We start from the raw sequence: 24,115 nt of genomic DNA, 5'->3' as shown, positions 1-24,115 counted from the left end.
ATAGGTATGAAGAATACAAATTTATATTCTGTTTACTTTGACTTTTTAGCATTCAGTGGATGAAGTCTTCTTAAAGGCCCCTTAAGCTTAAGGTCTTGAAGAACAGGGGGCTAATGATCATTAGGCCCCAATAGTCGCATTTTGACTTACGATCCAATCCAACTTTTTTAAATATATTTTTTGAGGATACCATTTGATGCCGAAACATCGCACAATTTTTTAGACCATCAAAAATCATGCAACATGTAATATGAAAATAACTTAGTTTTGTATTGAAATCAAGATAAATACGCTTAGTTTACGATATAACATGATGTTTTTTTTACGTTCATTAATTTCTTAAGAGCTTTAGCCCCAGTGAGTGGCCATCTTCGCCTCATTGTATGATATACAGCAGCCAAAAAGTATAATAGTACTGAAAACACGTACTTAAAGATCCTGGAAAAATAAGGGAGCCCACATTAATAATGGGTATCGTAGCACACCATGGAGATCTATAAATTTTAAACTTGTGAAATATGGTTAACCTTGAACAAATTTGATAAACAACAGCATATTTCACAATCCTACTTAATATATTAATAATTTTTAACCTGAAACAATGACAGTGCATTCTCTTCAAATCTATTTGGCACTGTTGTAGTTAACACATTCAACATCTCGATCCAACTCATGGTCACATGACCAGGGTGGTGTTGAAATAGCAGACAGAAAACTGAGAACTGGGAGAAGAAAGGGATAAGGATCGAAAATCACCGCCAATTCAAACATGAACTTTGTTAACCGACTTTTGCTCAACTTGTTGCCATGGATACCAGGTAAAAAAAACAACACCTGTGTTGTGTTAGTATTTTATTAATGATTTTTTTTTTTGAAGAAACGTTTGTGATGAGAAAGAGCCAAGAATATGATACATAGTTCCTAGGTAGTCCAATATATTGGAGTACAAGATGTTTCAAATTCTTCTAGTCGGTAACATTCCACGTTTGAAAAAAAATAACGTGCAGTACTCCGTGCGTAGTATAACTGATTTTGTTTTATAAGTCCTCAAAAGTTAGTTTTGTTTATTTGTTCAAAGAAGAATGTGGGGACTCAATCTACTTTTGGCGAAAGATTGAGTTGATCAACATGAATCTTCTTGACAAAAGAGAAATGAAACTGAAATTGCCAAAGCACTTCTCTTTTCTTCCATCATGGCAAGGCATTCATGAACTTTTTGATATCTGCAACGTTGCTATTCTTCAAAGTTGGAATTGAAACAGCACAAGAAATAACTGTAATTGTTTTGTCCATCAGGCATTCTTGGTGGGCTGATGGCCGCCGAGCTTCGAGTGATGGAGGGCAACTCACTACTCGTCCCATGTCATTATGAGCCTCAGTATGCCAGTTCTGTTAAGTACTGGTGTAAGGGAAAGATGAGGGAATTCTGCACAAGCTTGGCCCGTACAGATGACCCCGTCTCTGTTAGCCAGTCTGAGGACAGAGTAAGTATTTTTGATGACCCAATCCAGCAGGTCTTCACAGTGACAATGCAGAACTTAAAGGAAGAGGATTCAGGCTGGTACATGTGTGGTGTGGAACTTGGTGGATTTTGGCAAGCTGATGTCAATTCTTTCACTTACGTCACAGTAATCTCAGGTGAATTAAGCATGTATGCATTTTTAATATTATCAAGTGCTTTAATGACATTACCTATTATATATCTTTTGGCAGTGAAAAAATTGAATGTGTTTTTTCCAGGAATGTCTGTTAAAAATGGCAGAGTAAGTGAAGAAGAGGGACGTAGTGTCACAGTTCAATGTTTTTACAGTCCAAAATTCAGGTATATTATTTCCATTCATTCATTTTCAGAACCACTAATAAAGGCTGTGGGGGTGCTGGAGCCAATCTCAGCCAACAATGAGCAGGAGGTGGGGTATACCCAAACTGGTTGAGCCCAGCCAATTGCAAGGCACATGCAGAAAATAATTGTTTTTTTCCCTATACTATAGACCAGTGGCTCTTTACCTTGTTGGAGCTACCAAACCTCACTAATTTCATATGCGTATTCACCGGAACTCGGGCGTTTGGTCCCTGGATGTTTGGTCGCCGAGCGTTTGGTCGCCCGGACGTTTGGTCGTCGGACGTTTGGTCGTCGGACGTTTGGTCGCCGGGCGTTTGGTCGCCATGACGTTTGGTTGCCGAACGTATGACAACATGACCGATAGTTTCCTGTTGAAATCTGCTCTCAAAATTATATTCTTGAGAGAGAGAGAGAGTTTAATATCTTAATATCTACTGTTGAAACCAGCTCTCTCTCTGGTTGGTAAAACTCCTGTCATCCAGGGCACGTATCAAGTCTGTTTTCCATATCTCCCTCCTCTACCACAATTAAATGATCAACTCTTCAGCAAGCTTCATACCGATCACGTTTATTTGATTCATGTGTGTTAGTGGAGGGAGACATGGAAAACAGACTGGATAGGGGCTCCCGAGGACCGGAGTCTGTCACCCCTGCCCTACAGTTTATACAGTTATTCTTCTTAATCTCTATTTGGATCTAAATGAGATTTTTAGTGGCACGTGTGTTACACATCTTAGTCAGTGGAGTTATTTCATGCAATTTCCTGTTTTATTTTAGTGGGTTCCTGTCTGCAGGGCTCACCATACCAGGCTGTTTCTCAGCTGATCCAAATTTTAAGATAATTGCTACAATTAAAAAAAGATGTTCAAAACAGAACCAAAAACAATGAGTTCCTCCATCATTTAAAAGAATGTTTGGACATGCTTGATGCAATCTTTTTGGAACAAGATTGTTTCCTCCAAAGGGCCTGTCCTGAAATGATAACGTTTTGTCATGAACGTCCCTTGCCATCCATCTTCAAATGTTGTCTTTGGGATTCAAATCAGGGGAACGTGCAATATGGTCTAGAAGAGGAACTGCAACATTGAAAAAACCCCACAACTGTTAACACACATGAGGTCTCTCAGTAATGAGGGATGCCAGCCTGAAGGTCCTGTGTTCCGTTGAATGAAAAAGAACCCCATAACATGATCAATCCCCCCTCTGCTGTCTGTCAGGGATAAATTCAAATGTGCATATGCAATTCATGTGTCACCCATCTTGGTACAGGGCAGTCTGCCAATCCCCCAAACGCGTGAATTGCTCTAACATGAAAGTTAAGTCAATATGCAATCTGTGACAAGCATATTCATACCTGTACACATGAGTTAATTCCTACAATACAGAATTGATTGAATTGTCCTTTACCAACAGGGAGAGTGAGAAGATGTGGTGTAGGAGTGGAGACTGGAGCAATTGCCTGATGACAAGCAATGAAGGCACCTATGATGATTCATCTGTGGCCATCAATGATGACAAAACTGGGACTTTGACGATCACCATAAAGAACCTGCAGAGGAGAGATATGGGCTGGTACTGGTGTGCTGTAGGACAAGAGAAAATTCCAGTCCATATCCAAGTTTTTCACCGCCCATCAACTACCAGTTCGAGTGGAAGTAAGAAACACATCTCATCTCATCTACCATACCGCCCATCCTCGATAGGGTTGCTGGAGCCTAACCCAGCTGTCTTCGAGCAAAAGGCAGACTACACCCTAGACTGGTCGCCAGTCAGTCGTAGGGCACACAGAGAGATAAATGGCCATCCGCGCCACAGTCATACCGACAGCAGCAGGAATTGAGCCCGTGCCTACCTGCAACAAAGTCAGGCTGGTGAACCACTACACCACAAGGTGGCTAAGAAACACATTTGATCCGCATTTTGTTCATTAGGTCTTGTAATATAGTATATAAAGACAGATCCTGTGCAACAATGTGATGGGTGGGTATCAGCGGATCAAACCAAATCAAAACATACTTAAATAAATAAATCGATAAAAGCTAGATGAAGAGAGAAAAAAACATTATTCAGATTTGTAAGCCAAATGTTTCATTTAAGTAATACGATTAGCAGCACTCAAAAACTCAGAGTTATTTCAACACAACACAAAGTTTTTCACATTGGGCTCGAAATAAATTTCAAATGTTCTTAATTCCAGCAACGACCGCAGCTATGACTGGGACATCCCAGGCAGAAGCAGCAGCAGCAAACCAGTCGTTTGTAGATGTAGCTGCTCCTAAACTTACCACAAAGGATGGCTGGAAGTGTCAAATGTGAGAAAGTGACTGCCACAGTCGTTTATTTGAAAATCAGTAAATGTAGCTGAAAAATTTACATGATGTTTATTTCAATCATCCATTTTCTTTTAAGATGTACATGATTCTGAACAAGCTGTGTTTGTGTATGCACTTTTTAGTTTCACTGTGGAGTCGGTGATGTTTTGTGGATCATTCATGCTGGTTGTTGCCTTGGCCATATTAGCAAACTGGATGTGGAAACGTGGTAAGTTGACATTTATTCACATCCCAATTTCAGCAAAAAATATTGCCCATTAAGCCACAAGAGGAAAAGGCTGCAAAGGCCAAACAATCCAAAATAGAAACTACACGCTTGCATTTGTTCCCGAAATGGGCTAAGCTTATACCAGCTACGCTAATGAGACTGTAATAAAACATTGATAAGGGTGAATAGATAGATAGTGTTAATATTTATTAAACGTGTTAATATTTATTACAGACCGGTTTCCAAAGCAAAGACAAATTATATGGAGGACAACACAACACATGGTAAGTCCTCTTGAATAGCATATTAATACATCTATTCAAACGATGATTTTTTTTCCTTTCATCTTTTAAAGGAGGACAAAGGGATAATGCTCCTCAACAAAAAGGCCATGGTGGAGTAGAATTTGTCAGATTTCTAAGTGAACTGAAACGTGAAGCATGCTTTTTTTTTGACTGGCTAGATAGAGCACGGGGGTCCAAACTAGGCCCTGCTACCCAGTTTTTATTGGCCCACAGCAAATAAAGGGAAATATTGAATATGGCTTGCACATGAAGCTTAAATTCTGCCTAAATTGCACTTGTCAGCTTTAACACTTGATGGTGATAGTGACATAAACAATGTATTTCAAGTAAAGGGAAATATCATTGAATATTGCCTACACAGGAAGCTTAAATTCTGCCTAAATTTCACTTGTCAGCTTTAACACTCGATGGTGATAATCAGATAAACAGTGTAGTTCAAGTAGGTGAGGGGTCAATACATGTTGGAACAAATGTAAATATAAGTATACATTTCTTTTGTAATGTCATTATAATTTTGGAATTTTGTTACTTGTGTCCCGTGACTGATTAATTTCCATTGATGAATTTTGAGCTCAAATCCATTTCAATTTGGAGAGCTGGAACTGAGTCATCATGTCTGCGATAGGCGTTCAACCCAATATGATAAGGGTACAGGCAGTGATCGAACTGTCGCTGTCAGCCCTCCAAGCCAAAATGGATTTGATGTCGATCGCCGCCAATAACCTCCTTTAAGTTAAAACATAAAACAGATTTTAAAACCCAATCTTTTTTAATATTTTTATTTTTACCAAATAATGGCATTTTTTTGAAGATGAGGATGTTCTTTTTATTAGGATGAAAAATATGCCATCCATTACCTTAAGTATTTTTAATTCAATATTTACTGAATGGAAGAATAATATGAGAAACCACATAGTGAATGGGTTATTGCATCATGTTTATTGCAGATTTTTAAAAAAATGTGTCTGCTTTTATAGCGTGGCTCAATAAATACATTTTGGATGCAGAACAAATGTACTAATGTTTTTCATTTTATACATGTTGTGCTTATTATCATTTCGAATACCTCGTTCTGTTCTCTCATGACTTAACACTCCCAACATTGGAAATTCTCCAAACAATCTTTCTTTTTGCTTCTGAATATATATTTTTTCCTCCAGATTGTGCAGTCTGCTTTACAGGTTAGGGAGTTTTTATCATCCCTTTCCTCATACCCATATCCAATGACCCAGAGTACCTTCCATGGTGACCTGGCAGGCAACCCATCCATCTACATTTGTGTGTTCTGTTCACTTGACAGGTTCTACCTGAAAGGGAATGTAGTTGCCCTTTACATGTGGAATGGTAATAAATGGTGATGCTGTTCTAGTATTCTAATCTATTGTGCTGGAGGAGTTTGTGGATCTCATTAATCCTAGGAGCTCTTCTCTGGGACTTAGTGCCCCTGGCACAGTCACCCATGATAAGCAGGTCCAAGGTGAGGAATCAGATACAAGAAATTGATCTCCTGTGATGGGTTACCTAAATGAATTGGCACTTTCTTCGGCAGAGACAGACCTCCCACCTCCCCTTGCAAAAACACGATGGATCTACACCCATGAGACCCTTGCGATACACTGCTTGAATTTGTAATGTTAGGCTCCGTCATATGTGTTCATCATCTGCGTGAGAGGACAAGGATTTTGGCTACGAAATTATTTAATGATGCGATCTTGGTGGATCAATTCTTAGTTATGAAGCTTGTTCTCTAAGGTCGTCAAATGAAACCTCCCCGTCAGCAAATGAGCATGATGTCCAGAAGCGCCCACTGGATATTGGGCTAACCTCAATGCCCCCTAAGTTGGCTTGGGCTGTATTGCAATTTTGAATTTCTCATTGTAAGAGGACCATGTAGGTGTGGGCATTCTTAATGCACCCTGAATCTCCACCTCTATATTTGACTTCAGCTCCCTCTGGCTGCAGGTGTGGAAACAAATAACCGTTGTATGTGCTTATCCATCAAACTACTACTCTTGTAGTCCCAGTAAGGGGTGCTGGACCATGCCACTTCTTAGGACACCCTTATACTGCTTGGGGACTTCAATTCAATTCCAAATGCACGCACTTACCACACAAGGCCGTAATAGTTAAGGCATAGTTTATTCAAAAATGTGTTGTTGCCTTCCCGCTTGTGAAACTATTACTTTGACTGTCATAGTTAGAGCTCTTCGGCACAATGTATTGGCTCCAATGATAGATGCAATCCAACGTCTGCTGGGTACATCACTTCCCTTTCAAAAGGTTCAACTAACACCACCAATAGAACACATTTCTTATACCGAGGGACACAGCGGATTTCTAGCATACATTTTTATTCGATTTAGTGCTAAAAATGTTGGCATTATGTATATATGTGTACTTTTGTAGTTGTATTTCTGTATAGGCGCAAAAACGTAGTATGATGGGGTAACTACTTCATGGTTTTTCGATTATTGCAGCCATGTCTGGTTTGGGGCGGTGGGGGCGTTATTATGATTGCAGCAGGATTACTGTTTTTTTTTTACTATCCATCCAACCACAATGAAAAAACAAGAAAAGCAACGGTCTTAATCCGGTACAAATAAATCCATTGCATCCATGACAACCATTCGAAGCAGGGATTTGGTGGATACACATTGGCATTGCATAAAGTCTTGTAAATAAATGAATAAAACAGCTTGTACAACAGTACAGTCCGAGCAATGGTTTTAATCGGCTTTTGTTATTGCTGTTTTTTATATTCTTTCTACAGCCCAATATCACTGTCACTGCCTGCTGATGTTGTGATAGAGTTAAACAGTGTGCCTACAAACAGTGCCCTTTTATATAATAGTCAAATTAAAATGTCAGTCAAAAGATTTATGTACCGGACCTGTAATGGATTTGCTTTTGATTGATTTCACTTAAATTCCCAATCCAAAGCAATTAACTTAAATGCAAGGTGTGCAAAATAAACACTGAATGCAGCGTTATTATTTATTAGGAAGCTGATTCAAAGTGGCATTACAGTAGCAGTAGTAATACATAAGAAAATAACTAAAAAACACAAATAGATGGAACCACACATTTTATGCTTTAAAATCCATTTTAATATGTAGAAACTGCAGAGCACTGTGACCAATTCACACTACAGTCAATTGGCGGTTACAGACAAATGTCAATGGCATAAATTCCACAAACTTTGAATTACAAACAATGTAAAATTTTATATTACCAGTTGGGTAAAAAAAAGTGTTGTTGTTGAATGTTGATCGGTAATATTTACAGCAAGAACGACAAAAATGTATCTGAATTTCTGCCATTATATTTACACAAAAGAAACTCACTACACAATGTCTGAGCGCAATGTACAGTAATTGTTTAACAGTTTCACATACTTGTGAAATATACTGTTAACCACCATATTTCCTCAATGTACCGTTGATTCAGAGAACAATTGGCTGAATTGCTTTCTGACCCATCCAATCTTACACAATAAAAATAATTACTAAGTAATGTCCCTTCTTTTCCTATTATCAAAAATATTTTCATCATTGCATGTTGGTTTCCTCTCGTAGTTTTGATGAAGCAAGACAATAATGCATGAACTCAAGCAAAACTCCTTAGCAATGGATTTCATAAGCAAGCTGTGATCCAAAAATGAGACTCTGACTGAGGAAGACTTCCTCTGGGTCAGTGGTTAATGGCCCCTCACCGCCATCTCCAGGATTCCTTCGAACTTCCATCCGCCCTGATCTGGAAAGGGTCTGAATCACTTGATCATCCAGGAGTGCCTCTTTCAGCCTCTTTTGGGGAACAAACTCTCCGAACATGGGAGAACTCAATGAGGCAGACCCAACTGGCTTAGCTCGGTTTAGCACATACATCTCATGACCATGGTCATCGCTGTACTCCTCAAGTTGTGCAAAAGTGGTTGGTCCATCAGAGTAATCATTTACATAGATGATGCTCTCTTCTTTGCTGGTACAGTAGGAATCCCCTTCTTCTTTGTAGTATTGCTGGTGCCGTGTGTAAATCATAATCAAGAGTAGAATAGCAGTAAGTGCTAGTAAAGAGATGCCAACAGCGATGGCAGTCTGTGTGGCTGGGCCAAGAGCACTAAAGTCCATGCTGTCTTGCTCATAAAGTGGCTCCTGGCTAACATCCACAACCTTTGGATGGAAGAAAGAATTGGATGACGACGAAACTGATGAGTGTGTGTTTAAATATGGCCAAAATGGTGACGAATATGAGGATGAGGACATATTGACCGCTAAATGAAATGTAACCCTTGCCACACCACCAGGATTCCATGCCTCACACTCATAGCGACCCGCATGGGAAACTGTTACATTGCTGAGAAAGAGCATGCCGCTGCCCATGTCTGGGTCAAAACTGTCTCTCTCACCTCCCTCCTCAGTCCCCCGCACAAGCCCATTGATTTCACCCATCTTCATACCCCCACTGCTAGGGAGGGCCGTCACCACTCCACCAACACCAGGTCGGAAAAGTTCACCGTTGGGTCCCAGCTCTTGAACTAAGCCCCGTGGGGACAATTGGGCCTTGCCATTCGAAGATTTTTTCCAAGTCACCTGAGGCTGAGGATATCCTGAGGCTTGACATGAAACTCTCAGGCTTTCCCCGAGTCTTACAGTTAGATGACTACGTTCAAGTTGTACAACAGGAGGGATGCAAACCAGGCTTTTTGGAGCCACCTCTCCAAGACTTAGGTGGGAAAGACGGGGTGGTTCCGAGCACATTAGGCGACGCTGCTCGGCAGTGCTTAACAGTCGTTGTCCATCCTCGTTGATCCATGTCCTTAGCCAGCCAAGAGCACAATCACATCGCCATGGGTTTTCTGGTGGATTATACAACAAAGACAGAAAAGAGAAATATTCAATTGAAGGAAAATTCACCCCCCCTCTGTCTGACTTTTAACTTTAGTCCATATGGGCTATAGGACGAGGGAATCAAACAGATATCTTTTTAAAATCGCTACTGTTTGAGAAATAGATCAATTTAACTGTAGTTATCTGTAATTGCAAAACAAATGTATTTTTTGAGAATTACAAGCTATTGTCTAGGAGACATTCAATCATTTTCTGAATCGCTTTATCCTCACTAGTGTTGCGGGGTTGCTGGAGCCTATCTCGGCTGACTTTGGGCTAGAGGCGGGGGACACTCATGCAGGCCCGGGGAGAACATACGAACTCCACAATGGTGGACCGACATGGATTTGAACCCAGATCCCCCACTGTGAGGCAGACGCACTAACAACTCATCCGCTGGGCTGCCGCTTCTTTATCTATTCCAAATATTGTATTGAATATTTATTTATCATTACAATATAGTGATAATCTATGTGTTTGTTTGTTGTTGACTCCATAGACTCAGCGAGTGGTGCTCTCAATAACTTGGCGCTGAATGTTTCCAAAACCATGGAACTCATCCAGGAATTCCAACGGAACAGGCTGCTTCGCTCTGCTGATCTCACTTGCACTACTTATTTATTCATTTCTTGTGTGTTGATTATTTATTTGTCTGTTTGTTTTTGTTATTTGTGTACTATGCGGTGAAAGCTTTAAATCTCATTCACCGTTTATTTTGTCTGTGCAGTCGAAGAAAATAACCGTAGGCGATGTGTATCATATCCACTTTCAGAATTGTTTTAAAAAAAGAAAATACGAGAGAACCCACACTATTATTCATTCATTCATCTTCCAGTCTGTGGATCCTCGAAAGGATTCCGGCGGTTGCTGGGGCCTAACCCAATTGACGATGGGCGAAAATAAGACTACACCCTAGACTGGTCGGAAGTCACCCGCACCGAAGTCAGAGGGAACCTCCACACCAGGAGGCAGCTAGCGCACTATTAGTAATTAATATCCATCAAAAAATTATAGGAACAAGTAAGATGTGCCAAAGCCAAAACTCACACCATATTTCCTATGGCATAACCTTGAGGCATCTGAAACACCAGATTGGTAGTTGGTGGATATGTGACAGTACAAAAGGCATCATGGCTGCTTTAAAATAGCAACCATGATTGTCACAGACTCTCCATGACATATCTGTGAGACTAAAATTGGCCTTTTTGTCAATGATGACGACAATACCTATGTCTGATTATATTTTATTTTGTATTTTTTTCATTTTAAATTGTGTAGTAGGAGTTAGGCATTAGTGTGAAAATCAACATGAAAATTATAAATCTGTAATTTTATTTGTGCAACCGACTCATTTCTAATCCCTTTCTTTCATTTCAAGACTTGCACACCATTCTTCGATTTCTAATATTCAAACCTGTGACCCGTAGCACTTGCAGACTGACAAGTGGTTTGAGTGATGAGGCTGCAAAAGTGTGGAGATGATTTTGACTAAGATCCAGAAGAGCCAGAGATGACAATCCAGACAGAGCTTTGTCTCCTAGTAGCTCTATACTGTTTTCCTGCAAATGGAGTTCCTGGAGGCGCTGCAATGAAATGTGATTCGAAGTGAGCAAAATAAGAACGAACATAATAAGCAATCAATAACAAATCTTCACGGGCAAAGAAAGCTCAGTTCCGTTCCCACCTGTAGCCCCCTAAAGGTGTTATCCTGTAATCGAGTGATTTGGTTGCCAGCAAGATAGAGAATCCGAAGATGCTCCAATCCCTGGAACATCTCTGGGGTGACAAGATGGATGAGGTTTCCATTCAGAGCGAGCTCAAGTAGCTGGCCCTGGCTAAGAAATGCGCCTGGCTCTATGGCTGAAATGCTGTTATTCTGGAGGTAAAGGTAATGGAGGCTGTCCAGCCGAGTCAGATCCTGAAGACGGATATGCACAATAGCATTGTCCTGTAGGAACAATGTCTGTAGGGTAGAAATAGCATTAAAAATAAATCAAATCAATCAATGAAGTATTATGGCATTTTATACATGATGCATTCTGCAGTTTCTTCCTGAGGTACAGATCTAAATGGAAACTGTTTTTGAGGTGGACATAGGCCCATTATTACATTACTGTGATAAATACATTTAAATGTATCAGTCAAAGGGATAAATCAACTTTTTGACTGCCAATGACATGATAGATGTCTAATCCTTTTGAACGGGGCAAGGTGCCAGTCAATGATCATGTCATTGAAAGTGATAGAGATCCATTTGAAGTTTGAACCAGAAGGGGAAGCAGCAATTAATTAGGGAATGAGTTATGTCTTTTTCAGTGCTATGTTAAAGTCAACACAATTGTTCCAAAAATAGAACTGTTTTTCAATGCAATTTTTTTCAATTGCTAATTCTACATTTTGAATATTTTCATTTCAAATTGTCAACTACAAGTGAATTTGTTCCAACCAAGATGATTCATTTGCTTTAAATTACAAATGCAAATTATAACAAATGGATGATCGAACTTCTGCATAATGACCACATTTTGTATTAATTCAACTATGCTTATGGGAGAAAAAGTAAAGAGGCTTTATAATATAACGTACAACAAGAGAGACTTTATGATTGAGGTTAATGGAATAAATTACTCGATAACTAATTCATCAATATTCATCACATGCCCTAATGCTGAGTGTCTGAAGTTATCTATAATGAAAAGAGACATTACTGTTAAACACGGCGCAGCACAGTGAGGAGTAGTTAGCACGTCTGCCTCTCAATTCTGAAATCGAGGGTTCAATCCCTGGTGGTGGTGGTTTGCATGCTCTCACATGACTTGTAAGGCACTACAGTTTTCGTCCACATCCCAAAAACAAGCATGTTAGGCTGATTGAATACTCTACCTTATTGTGAGTATGTGTGTCTGATTTAGAATTGTTGTTTGTCTCAATGCTGTGCCCTGTAATTGCCAGGCAACCAATTTAGGGTGTCCCCTGCCTACTGCCCAATCCTGGCATAGATAAACTCCAACATCACCCATGACCCATGTGAGGATTAGCGGCAATGGAAAATGAATGAGTGAATTTTAAACATCTTGAATGAGTGATTATCAGAGGCTCACTTTCTGGGATAGAATGAATGATTGCCCCTTCCTCAGGCATATATCCAAGATGATTATGTCAAAATGATTATCCTCAATGATATTAATTTAATGTTAGAACATGGATCACTGAGATTTCAAAAGATAAGATATTAATGAGATACTATTCAAGATTTGCTATAAATTAAACTTGCCAACTGACCTCAGTGAATGTGGGGACATCTTGTGGGATTTCTTTGATTCCAAAGGAGCCACATTCCACAGTGAGACTGTAGCAACGGCAACCAGAGGGACATCCCACTAAAGGTTGGGAAAGAGTAGCGATGATAACAAAGACGAGTGGGGACAGCCAGTAGACCATGGTGGATTAACAACTGCAGTTGTGCTGGTAAAAATGAGAAAAGAAATCACGTAAACTCAATGTGTCACATGTCCCTTCTTCTGTGATTGATTAAATTGAAAACAAGCATGAATATATATTGTACATTTGAAGTATGACTACCGTGATCACTAACCCCTCACATTCAATGATTTTATTACTAGGTCAAAACCAACAGTTTAAACCAGTAGTGGCCAAGTCCAGTCCTCGAGAGCCCCTATCCAGTATGTTTTCTATATCTCCCTCCTCTACCACACCTGAATCAAATGATCAACTCATCAGAAAGCTGTCCAGAAGCTTCACACCAATCCCAATTATTTGATTCAGGTAAGTTGGTGGAGGGAGACATGGAAAACAGAGTGGATAGGGGGTCTGGAGGACCGAAATTGGCCACCCCTGGTTTAAATCATTGACTTTTATGGTATAAAAAGATACTACATGCACAAATAATGATGAACTGAATGAGGTTGTTGTCACCCGTATTGGTCGATACTTAATATGATTCCAAACCACAATATGGTGATTTGCCTGTCTCTTGGAAGAATGAATTCACTCATTTCCTCTCAAGAACATAGTTCATTTCCAGATTTCTGTGATTACAATAAATGCAGAATCAATCAATGTGAGGAGGCAGATGAAAAGGCACCACACACCAGTAGGCTCTCATTTGATTATATGGAACTTGCAATAAACCGAATCCACTAATTCTGGCTTGTACCCTTTATTCAGTTTGATTGGTGAGTTAGTTTGGCGAGTGTTGTCCCTATACCATCATTGCCAAAGAACCATGGTGTAATTTCCTTAAGCCTCTGAAATCATCAGCATCAGTCCAGTTTTAAGTCCTCATCTCCGAGATTCATTCTTAATTTCTCAAGACAATGTATGTAATTTTGATACAGTTTGATAGAAATTTTTTTTTGCACATTTGAAAATATTGTAAGTGGAGACATCAGAACTGATTTTTTTTTTGTGTGTAATACAGTGGTACTTCTACTTACAAATGCTTCCCCATAGGAAGTTTTCAGGTAACGAAACACTTTGACAAGAAAATTACTGTTCCAAGAAACATACAGCTGTCCAACTTACAAAAATCAAGCGAAGTTCAAATGCAGATACTTTGAGATAGCAGTATTTAAAAGAGTTCCTCTTGAGAGCCATCTCTGGACTTAGCATGCAAGACAAGCTCTCTTGCCACTCACCTCACTCACAACATGCACACAGGGTCACTTCTTTGATACCTATTCAGTCTCGAGCGCAGTACACATCAGCTCTTGCACCTGCAAATGCATCGCGTCATCACACACAAGAGACGTTACAACAATCTTCCTGTAACTGATATTTTTCTCTTTGAATTGTCATGTTGTAGTTGATTTTCTGGGCTCACATTCGCATTGGCTTTATGTGTGCGCAAGGCAAGCATGCCTGTTTAGCCCAAGAGACATCACGTTAATGAGTAATTAGTTAATCAAGATATGACCCTTCTCGATTCTCTGGCGGTGAGTTCCTGATTCTTGTGTCGCCCTCATTTGTCACAGAGTTATTTCTTGAGTTTTTCTCAGTTTGCCTTACATAATTTGAAACAGTGGTGGGACTTCAGGGCCTTCAAGGCCTTCTATGCTGCCCTAAGAAATATCTATATCATATATTATATTTTGTCCATCAATACTTGTTAAATAATTCCAAATTGTCTGTTAGCTTCCTTTCATTGCTTTTCCCCCTAGTTGCACTGCTTCCAGATGTGTTTTCATATTGAAGCATTTAACCAATCAAATGTCAACCATTATTTGTTGCCAAGGTCAGAAATCTGCCTCAAGGCCTTTACAATCAATTCAAAAAGAGAGAGAGAAAGAGAGAGAGAGAGAGAGAGAGAGAGAGAGAGAGAGAGAGAGAGAGAGAGAGAGAGATAGAGAGAGAGACAGAGAAAGAGAGAGTGAGCCTTTAGCTCTTCTTCATCATATTCATACTTATTAAATTGATATTAGGCAGCCCTATTTGTAGTGGCACAATAATTAAGAGCAGCAATGTAATATTGTAGCCCATTATTCCTGAAAGAAAAATTGGACTAGTAAAACACTGAGTAATAATTTACATTTTGTTTGGATAGCATTAATATGAAGCGTTATATGGATAGCCTGTCTACAGTAATCTAATGTGGCCTACATAAATTGGTCAGTCATCAGAGAGACTTCTGAACAAAAGCAGCAGAGAGTTCTGCTCTCAGAAAGAAGAGGATTATAATTATGGAATAGACCAAGTACAAAAATTTAATTCTAAGCATGGCCTGTCATTTAAAGTTTTAGTCAACATTTTACACTCTATGCATCTGTAATAGAGGGGAGAAAAATAGAGCGGATTTAATTGCTTTAAATTCCAATAATGCTTAAGGCTAAGAATATACATGGGGATAATTAGTATGCATCTTCCCTCAATACTATTATTTGGGTAGAAGCCTTATATTGAAAAAAAAGCAGTAACATTGTGATCAGTGTGATATGCATACAAAGTCCTCGAATTAGTTTACATTTCTTTTCCAGCTGCTGCCCTCTGGCAGACGCTACAGGTCTCACAAAGTATGGACAAATAGGCTTAAGGACAGTTTTTCCCACATCCATCAGGACTCTAAACTTGCGGTAACACAACACACAATCCTTTCTGTGTAATAACTTTGGGGTGAGGTAATATGAAAAGACGTTGGGCGGTGATCTGCCTCCTACTGGCTGACTGAAGGTAAGTGAAAGACAGAGAGAGATCTGCTCGGGGAGTGATGTGATGGATCCATAACGGCAGAATGCCAAGTTACGAGTCCGAAATTATCACTTATTTGGGTCTTTTGCCGAGAAAACGCACCTTATGAAGAGGCACTACCGATTTTGTCATACGCAGTTTCTGGGTATGATGACAATTAGGCTTTTTGTTTTTGTTTTGTTTAATTATTAGCAAAATCAGGGATTAGGTGAGGGCATATGACTCGATGGAAAGTGTAGTCGAGAACCGTCTTCATCGTACGACGAGTCAAAGTTTAAAGTGGACCAAAGGAGTTAATAAATTCTAAAGAACATGATTCCAGGGAGATTGTACCATATGAGTTCAAACAACATAGCATAAGTGGCTGGGAGAAAAAAGAAGAGCGGCAGACATGGCAAATCTAAGCATCTAAGCCTCAACTAAAGCATTTTTTCGGTTCCCATGTCCTAGTTAACAACCTCATCATTGACAATGCATCAATTGCCACATGGCCAAAGGAGTCTTCAGTAAAATATTTTGATCAAAACAACAGAATAGGTTACTTCCCCCCAGCAGGTCCTCTTCTATCTGCTCTCCACACAGCTAAACGTTTGGTCAGACAGAAAAAAAATAGAGGCTTATAATGGCAGTATTTGTATTGGAACAATTTCCTGCACAACACGTATTAATATGATTGAATTTCTTGGGAAAAACTAAAACCCTGGCCACCACAGCAATGAAAATAAATGAATGAGGCTGCAACGTGCATAAAAACCTACATTCTGCTACATCCCTTCAGGCTACTGAATCTTGCGTTGCGGCTATAAACTGGGATTAGAACTGTGCTTTGCGCTTATTTGACTAATTTTATGAGGAAAAATGGTCAAAATGGACACCTCTCGTTCGCTTCTTTGTCTTTTATCGTGCCCCCCTCCTCTCTCTTGGAGGAGGAAGGGGGCGGATGGACAGAGCGCATGTCCGTCTCGCAATCTTCCTCGTGCCAAATCCCGCCCCTTAAGGGTCTGGAAGAGTGATCGGGTCTGGCTGGTTATCCACGGTTTCCAGTTTGGGTACTACATATGTAAAGTTATGCACCTAGGAGCTAATAAAAACCCATTAATATGTACTACTTATTCTTCTATTTATTTTGTTGACCACTTATTTATCTAATATATCTTTTATTGATTATTTTTACCCTTAGTAAAGTTGGATACTTGCACAACGTAATGCAAAAATAATATGATGGCAATTTGTACAATTTTTATACTATTTGTACCTCTGTTTCATTTATACTCAAGCTTAGATTCTCATTCTTTGTCATCCTGATGTTGGGATTTCAGTACGGAGAGGTCCATTTGTTCATTTAAATTTCAGTAATCCTCTATGGTACAGGCGTAATCTGCACAATCAGATGCTTGTTAGTTAAGCCGCTCTCACCACTGTTAATGTTTTCGCATTGAGTTCTGTTATCTGCTATTAAAAATGAGGTCAACTGTATCTGTCTACTGACGGTGTAAACTGTAATAGAAGGATTTGAGGTTAAAATTATATACTATATCTGTATGTTAAAACCAACCACCGAAACCTTTTTAGACAGCTTCTGTATCAGGTTTCAAATGCTGAAGGGAAAGCCTTTTGACACCTTTCGTAAAGCTGTGCTCGGTTAAGAAGACAGCAACATTTTGTCATGAAAAAATACAATAATAAAATTAATAAATCTCCCATCTCTTCTCATTTTCTGAACCGGTTCATCCTTATTAGGGTCACAGGGAGTGGTGGAGCCTAGCCGAGCTGACTTCGGGCCAGAGGTGGAAGCAGCCTGAATCGGTGGCCAGCCGACTGCATGGCACAAGGAGATGGACAACCATGCACACACACCCATACCGAGTGGCAATTTAGAGTGTCCAATCAGGCCCGGCAAACATGCAAACTCCACACAGGCGGGCTTGACCTGGATTTGAACCCAGGACCCCAGGGCTATGAGGCCAACGCGCTAACTACTCGCTCCTCCGGAGCGCCATGAAAGGCCCGGCAACTTAGTAGTTAATGCGTCGGCCTCACAGTTCTGGTGTCCTGCGTTCAATCCTGGGTCGGTCTTCCTGTGTGGAGTTTGCATGTTCTTCCTGGTATTCTGGTTTCCTCCCTCCAAAATCTTGCATGGTCTGTCTGCTGGTTGAATATTCTAAATTGCCCCTAAATATGTGTGAGTGTGGACGGTTATTTGTCTCCTAGTGAACGTGGATGGTTGTCTGTCTCCTCGTGCCCTGCATTGGTTGGCCACCAATTCAGCTGGGTTAAGATCCCAGCACCCCCCTTGATCACAGAACTGTGAGCTGACCGCTAACCACTCAGTCATCAATGAATCAGCAGTCGCAAATTTAATTTTTAATGTAATTTTGACCCTCGCCACAAATTTCATCCTGAACTGTTCACAAATAACAGCGGGGTAGCAATTTTAGTGAGGGTTCTACCCAAGAAGAACAAACACAAAGGAAGGGAGATTTTAAGACCAAATTTATTTTGATTTGCTTTGTGCTTTTGCTTTGTTGTTTTGTCTAGTCACCCATGGTACTATCACAATGAAATTACCCGAATACGGGATGAATAAAGTTAGCCAATCCAATCCATATATTGGAGCACAAACCAATTCATTGCAAGTCATTTGTAAATTGGAAATTATATAAGTGCATGTTAAGACAGAAAAACTACTTTACTCGAAGATCTGTGAGCTTTTCAAATTTAATTTACATTTATTATCGTACCGTTCAAACATAATTCTTTCGTAGTGGCATTTTAAGCAGCATACAAACCAAAACCAAAGAAAAAATCATACTAAACGAATGAATGAACAGAGTTGTATTGCTAAATTATTCATATAAGTTATAATACTAACTAATAAAATGATCACATTTTAAAGAATAATTTAAGCATTCATATTTTGTTCATTTCCGTTTGTAGGGCTGCCAAACAACTCTACATCTTTTACATATATTCAAATGCATAATCACACCTTTAATGATGACGGCAGCAATGGTAAACATTCACACACTGGAAATGAAAGGATAAAATGAGTAGGTATGAGTGTGAGCGTTAGAGGGAATGTGTAGGCAAGATGTTGATGCTTCAGAATTTAGCTGACAGCCACAGCGCTTAAGGCGAAAACAAAGTTCATGTCTCTGTGTTTCCTTTGCTGCTGGTCTGCCTCATCTGTTGTTATGGTAACTCTAATGATGAAGAAGAAGTCAGCTCAAAGGACCCAAAAGCCAAGAATACACTTCTTGTGAGCTTGGGCAAAAAGCTGCATAGAAATACAAGATGTCATTTCATCTGCAAAATTACTCACAAGAACTATGGGATGACCAGGAGACAAATAAGAAATTCCCTTTCATTATCACTTGTTTTGCAGCTGAAACTCTCTGTTTTAGTACTCTTGTTCTCTCTTCCTCTCTGTCTGTGACTCTCACACTCCTAGAGTTGCTCGATGGTTTCTCCAGAAGCCTCCATCATTTTCCTACCCCCTTTTTTCTGACCTCTTTCTTTCCTGATCAGTCATCCCTGTGGCCTAACTGACACGTGTTAATTATTTCGTCCACAAACATACTAAGGCCAAGGCGAGGTGGGATGACAAACCCCTGTGTTATCAACCCCTCCCCCCCAAAAAACCTGTATCCATCAACATGCAGCGTCCAACTAAGGAAACCTTTACATTGTAGTTTGACTGACAGTTCGAGTAGCACACACATTCACTATGTTTGTGCTCTTATATATGCATATCATATTATATACATATTTGGAGGCCAGTGGTCAAGGAAGCCTTGCTCAGTTAATGACCCATCATTGATTTTTCTTCTCCACACTACTACCCTGACAAACTAGACCCAGCCATTGATTGGAAACAGTTTGTGAATGTGATAGATATCGAGAGACGTAAATAACTGTCTAACGTTAGTGATTATGTGTACATGTGCTATGGAATGACCAATTATGACATTTTAGTTGGTCATTACTTCATGGTCTCCAAATTCCAGATCAACTGACGAATACATTGTTTCACTTATGAGATCAATGATTTCATTCAGCAGTCAGGAAAATAACCTTCATTAATCATTGAATGTGGAAAAATGTTAGAAAAAAATCTCAGATTTATGGCAGAAATGGGACCACAACTAGACCTGTATCCAGTTAAGACACACAAGTTAGCTATGGTTGTTGTTCTTGAAGTTGCAGACTCCTTTGAGCAAGGAAAGGGGTTGCATTTCAAAAGATTCCAGTAACTTAATTTCATTCAACAGCTTTCTTCGGGTTATATGGAGTAAATTGACTTACCTTTGAACAGTAACAACACGTATTATAGTCTGTTTGGCAAATTGTTAAAGCTCAGACAAGGTGTCGCTGAAGTCTTGATGAATGACTCCCCCAAACACCTTGACATATAAACCATCCATTCAAGTAAGCATGAATTGTTTTATTTACGCCAATATTATCGTCACCTTATGATTTTAAAGAATACCTCATAAAATGTCAACTGTTCTGAGCTCATCTAGAGTCGCCATCTCTTTTGAAATTTGATCATGAATACTATACATTATATGAACCATAATTGAAGTGTCCTTTTTTATGTTTTAAAGAGAGATCACAGTCGCCTTCGTGATATAGATTTTTCTTTGTTTAAATGTCAAATCCCTCAAGTTTCTCTGACATGGAGAACCTTTTTCATTTAAAATGATTGACAAGCAATTTCTTTTTATGTGTCGCTCCCTAGAATTTGCGGGTCAACAAGATCTGTATTCTTGTATTCTTCCCACTTTTCATCAGTGGAGTTGCACACGGCTCCATCTGTCCTGTTGTTATGTGCTCATCGTTGTCAGAGCAGCAGCGTTTCTGACTGTAATTGATGGATGACATCTGACAGGATGGAAGATAGATGAAGGGAAGTTACATCCACCTCCTTTGAAAAATCAGAAGAATCCCTATCATTTAAAGACCCTGACCAATTTATATACTATGTGCCTGGTTCTATTCTATCTCAAACATTGCTGTGCAGTATCAACTAGCTGCATTTAAATTTTAAATATAGCTTCATGTGTTCTCTGTTGACAGAGCAGCCATTATTTAAACAGCAATTTGAAGCGTGTGCAATGTGTGTCCAAAAGCTAAACAGAAAACTATGCTGCAATGGCAACTCCATTACACCCCACAGCATTTCAGTGTATATGGTAAGAGCAATACTGTGCTCAGTAGTAGTTTGAGTCGAAATGAATTGAACTTCCAGGTTGCCAAGGAAGTAACAGTAGCTGCAAAACATACAGTAGATCATACAATACTGTCATTTAGCTTCTGAATAGTTCAGTAGATCAACCAATACTGTCATTTAGCTTCTGAATAGTTCAGTAGATCAACCAATACTGTCATTTAGCTTATGAATAGTTCTGCTGCCTACCTTAAACGGTGAAAAGTGGTTTTCTCCTTAATGCCATTATTGTAGAAATTGATCTTTTTCATACTTGAATGTTTGGGGAATTGGTCTTTCATGCAATATAGCTATCATCGATTTCAGTTATCACTGCCTTGGAGACAGAAGCTGCATGAAAAATGTTGACATCTCTGGGCATAAGTGTTCAACTTGTCTGCAGTAACGATTTGTCCATGTTAGATAAAACCGATTTGCCCCCTAATATTCCACACTCCATGCATTTTATGAGTTATATAAACAAGATCCTATCCATCGGCCTACGGTTTGGCCTTATCTTCATGTCTTGAATAGCAATTAAGAAGAGTCATATGCATACCAACGGTGACATTAGCCAAGAAATGGCAGCACTTAATGCTGAGAATGAGAAAACATGACCTTCTATCAGAGCATTTACTGTCTCTAAGGGTCCTAAATTGCACTTTGCTTTCTCAGCTGCATTTCTGTATAATCCCATCAATTTATAAAGGCTATGGATTGAGCACAACACTGTGTTTCTCTCACATTTTTTACAATAAAAGCCACTTCAATTATATCCATTTACTATTCAATACATTTTATTTTTTAGCTCGTGGGTTACTTTTGTAAGGCATGGCCGATTTTAACACAGGCCATTGGATGTATATATTAAGGCTGTCGCATTTGCTACATTAAAAAAAGGTCACAACTTTGTATTAGTTTGCTTCTAGTTCAACATTTTAATTCCTCCATTTCAAAAATTGAAAGACCACCAATTAACCTGCACCCAGGCACATTGCATATTTCATGAATTGTATTGCAACAGCTTGAAAATCATTCAAAGATTTTTGTTTACCTGCATCATTATACTATAATATCAAGGGTACAAAAGGGTACCAGCCAAGTGACAAAAGATAAAATATTTTTTGAACTTATAAAAAATATATTTGTTCCTTTTAATTCTTGCTATTTTTGTATTTTTCCTCATATTATGATATTGCCTGGGGCAGTTTTGACATGCCAATTACAACAACAAAAATAATACAAATAACACTCACGATAATGACAATAACAATAATAATATAAAGCCGTGAAAAATAAGATCTGTTCATTTGATACTAAATTCTCAACGATCCTATTACACGTCCATCACCGTCTGAATCTGTCCCATTGTAACACTTTCCCATGCCACTTCCATACAACTGCAACCTACCGATTCTCCGCGAGTAGAGGTGCTCGCTTAAAAGCCCAGAAAAACCGGCATGATGAGGAAAGAAAATCCCGTTTAAATCCGTGCAGGCAGCACTGTTGTGATGCCTGATTTGGCGACTATATCCCACACAGTGCACAGTGGGAGCTTGTCCTTTGGAACGCAGAGAGAAAGCAACTGATGTGCGCCAAAGCCGGACGTCAGCGCTGGAGATTGTCGATTCACTCTTGCATCCTCCCCCTCTCCCTCCTCATTCCTTCCTCCTTCTGCCTTCTTATCTTGTCGACTATTTGATTTTATCTTGCAGTTATAACGAACCTAAGTGTATCGGCTTGTATTGAGTTCATTTTCTCTCAGTGTCAAAGAGAGGGGGTGGGCTGCATTATTTCTCCTAACCCCCTCCGCATCTCAGTTCTTTTGAAAGCAGAGATTTATATATCCCACGCAACCTGGAGCGTTACTCTTTGTTTGTCTGAAACAGTAAGTCGATAGTCCACATAAAGAAAAGAAAGAAGCATGCCCCATATTCAGCCCCCAAACACCCCATCCTTAGAACATGCAATGTAAAATTATGTTGAGACTGAACTGTACAACTGCCTTAATAAGTTATTTGGTCAAATGTATAATTCCAAAAATGGAATGTGAAGATGAAGAACTATAAAAATTTTGGATGATAAAAGTCAGCTAAATTCAAATACTATGTATAAAGAGAATGAAAAACTGGAACACATCTTAGACATGAAGAATGATACCATCATGACTGACATCCCACCAGCTGTGTATGTATATAATATTCATTTCATATTGTGGTTATGAATGGAGAAATTATGCAGAAAGGATTCAATAAACCACAGACTGTGATGTGGTCTTTAATTATGAAAGGTTGCTGCCTGGCTGGTGCCTACAGATGCAAAACTCCTTGCCTGACTGACTTGTTATTGTGCTCCATTCACACTGAAAATGAGTGTGCATACTAGATAATGATTTATTGCAACCAGTGTGTCTTCTATGTCATGCAGAACCATGTTGCTCAATGATATTGTGTAGAGCTGTTAGCAGGATATGGGCAGAAATAACAATTCATAGCCTGTGGTCCCGATTACCCCCGATATGCAAAATACGTAGAACTACTTTTTCCTGTGTTGATGTGGCTGTTGCCCAGAATACTGTTGGGCACACAGACACAAACAACCATCTATTATGAGCTCAGCAAGCAGCAGCTAAACTGTTCTTCATGCTTCTAATGTATGTTGTCTTCTAAAGGGATCTTTCTGTGAATGTTGAGTTCGAAATAAATCTTTGTCCCAGAGGCAAATACTTAGTAGCAGCTCCTTCAATCATTTTTCCATTAGTCTACTTCATCAGTTCACGAGCCATTAATGTTCCTTTGAGACAGTCCACGTTCTATATAGGAAATTAGTTCAAAAATGAAGTCATTTTGAGCTGTTTAAGTTCGAAACCTCCTTTACCCATGTATTTAATAAAAAAAAGATAGTATTGAAAATAACATGATTTCTTCATTAACTGATCTATAAATATTCATTACCGTATTTATTCGAGCATAACGCGGGCTCGTGTATAACATGCACACGTGTATAAAATGCAACCATAATTTGTGACAAAAAAATTGGTATACATTTTTTTTCACTTTCTCAATTCGATGTTATCAGAAAAGTCTGCCATCTGATCCTTCGTGATGTTTTCCAGTCAATCCACCAC

At 39.3% G+C, this 24,115-nt stretch overlaps 2 protein-coding genes across 3 annotated transcripts; one reads left to right on the top strand and one right to left on the bottom strand.

Moving 5' to 3' along the window:
• Nucleotides 1-683: 683 nt before the first annotated feature.
• pigr (polymeric immunoglobulin receptor) lies at nt 684-5,696 on the top strand. Its single transcript, XM_077725066.1, has 8 exons — nt 684-818; nt 1,297-1,638; nt 1,741-1,822; nt 3,257-3,498; nt 4,041-4,155; nt 4,299-4,384; nt 4,619-4,668; nt 4,740-5,696. Exons 1-8 carry the CDS (start codon nt 770-772, stop codon nt 4,785-4,787), a joined length of 1,014 nt encoding a protein of 337 aa, XP_077581192.1. The 5' UTR covers nt 684-769; the 3' UTR covers nt 4,788-5,696.
• A 1,973-nt stretch (nt 5,697-7,669) lies between these two features.
• lrrc24 (leucine rich repeat containing 24) lies at nt 7,670-22,781 on the bottom strand. 2 transcript variants are annotated; one of them, XM_077725169.1, is made up of 6 exons: nt 22,400-22,781; nt 14,234-14,311; nt 12,858-13,040; nt 11,260-11,538; nt 10,990-11,158; nt 7,670-9,544 (listed from the first exon to the last, which is right to left on the bottom strand). In XM_077725169.1, exons 3-6 carry the CDS (start codon nt 13,014-13,016, stop codon nt 8,310-8,312), a joined length of 1,842 nt encoding a protein of 613 aa, XP_077581295.1. In that variant the 5' UTR covers nt 13,017-13,040; nt 14,234-14,311; nt 22,400-22,781; the 3' UTR covers nt 7,670-8,309. The 2 variants fall into 2 exon arrangements, with proteins under 2 accessions (XP_077581295.1, XP_077581294.1); XM_077725168.1 differs by lacking the exon at nt 14,234-14,311 and having other exon boundaries at nt 22,400-22,780.
• Nucleotides 22,782-24,115: the final 1,334 nt, after the last annotated feature.

The sequence above is a fragment of the Stigmatopora nigra genome, chromosome 9, assembly GCF_051989575.1.
Source record: "Stigmatopora nigra isolate UIUO_SnigA chromosome 9, RoL_Snig_1.1, whole genome shotgun sequence".
Lineage (NCBI taxonomy): Eukaryota > Metazoa > Chordata > Actinopteri > Syngnathiformes > Syngnathidae > Stigmatopora > Stigmatopora nigra.
The sequence above is the reverse complement of the archived record's forward strand: the minus strand, read 5'-3'. Positions and strand labels throughout refer to the sequence as shown.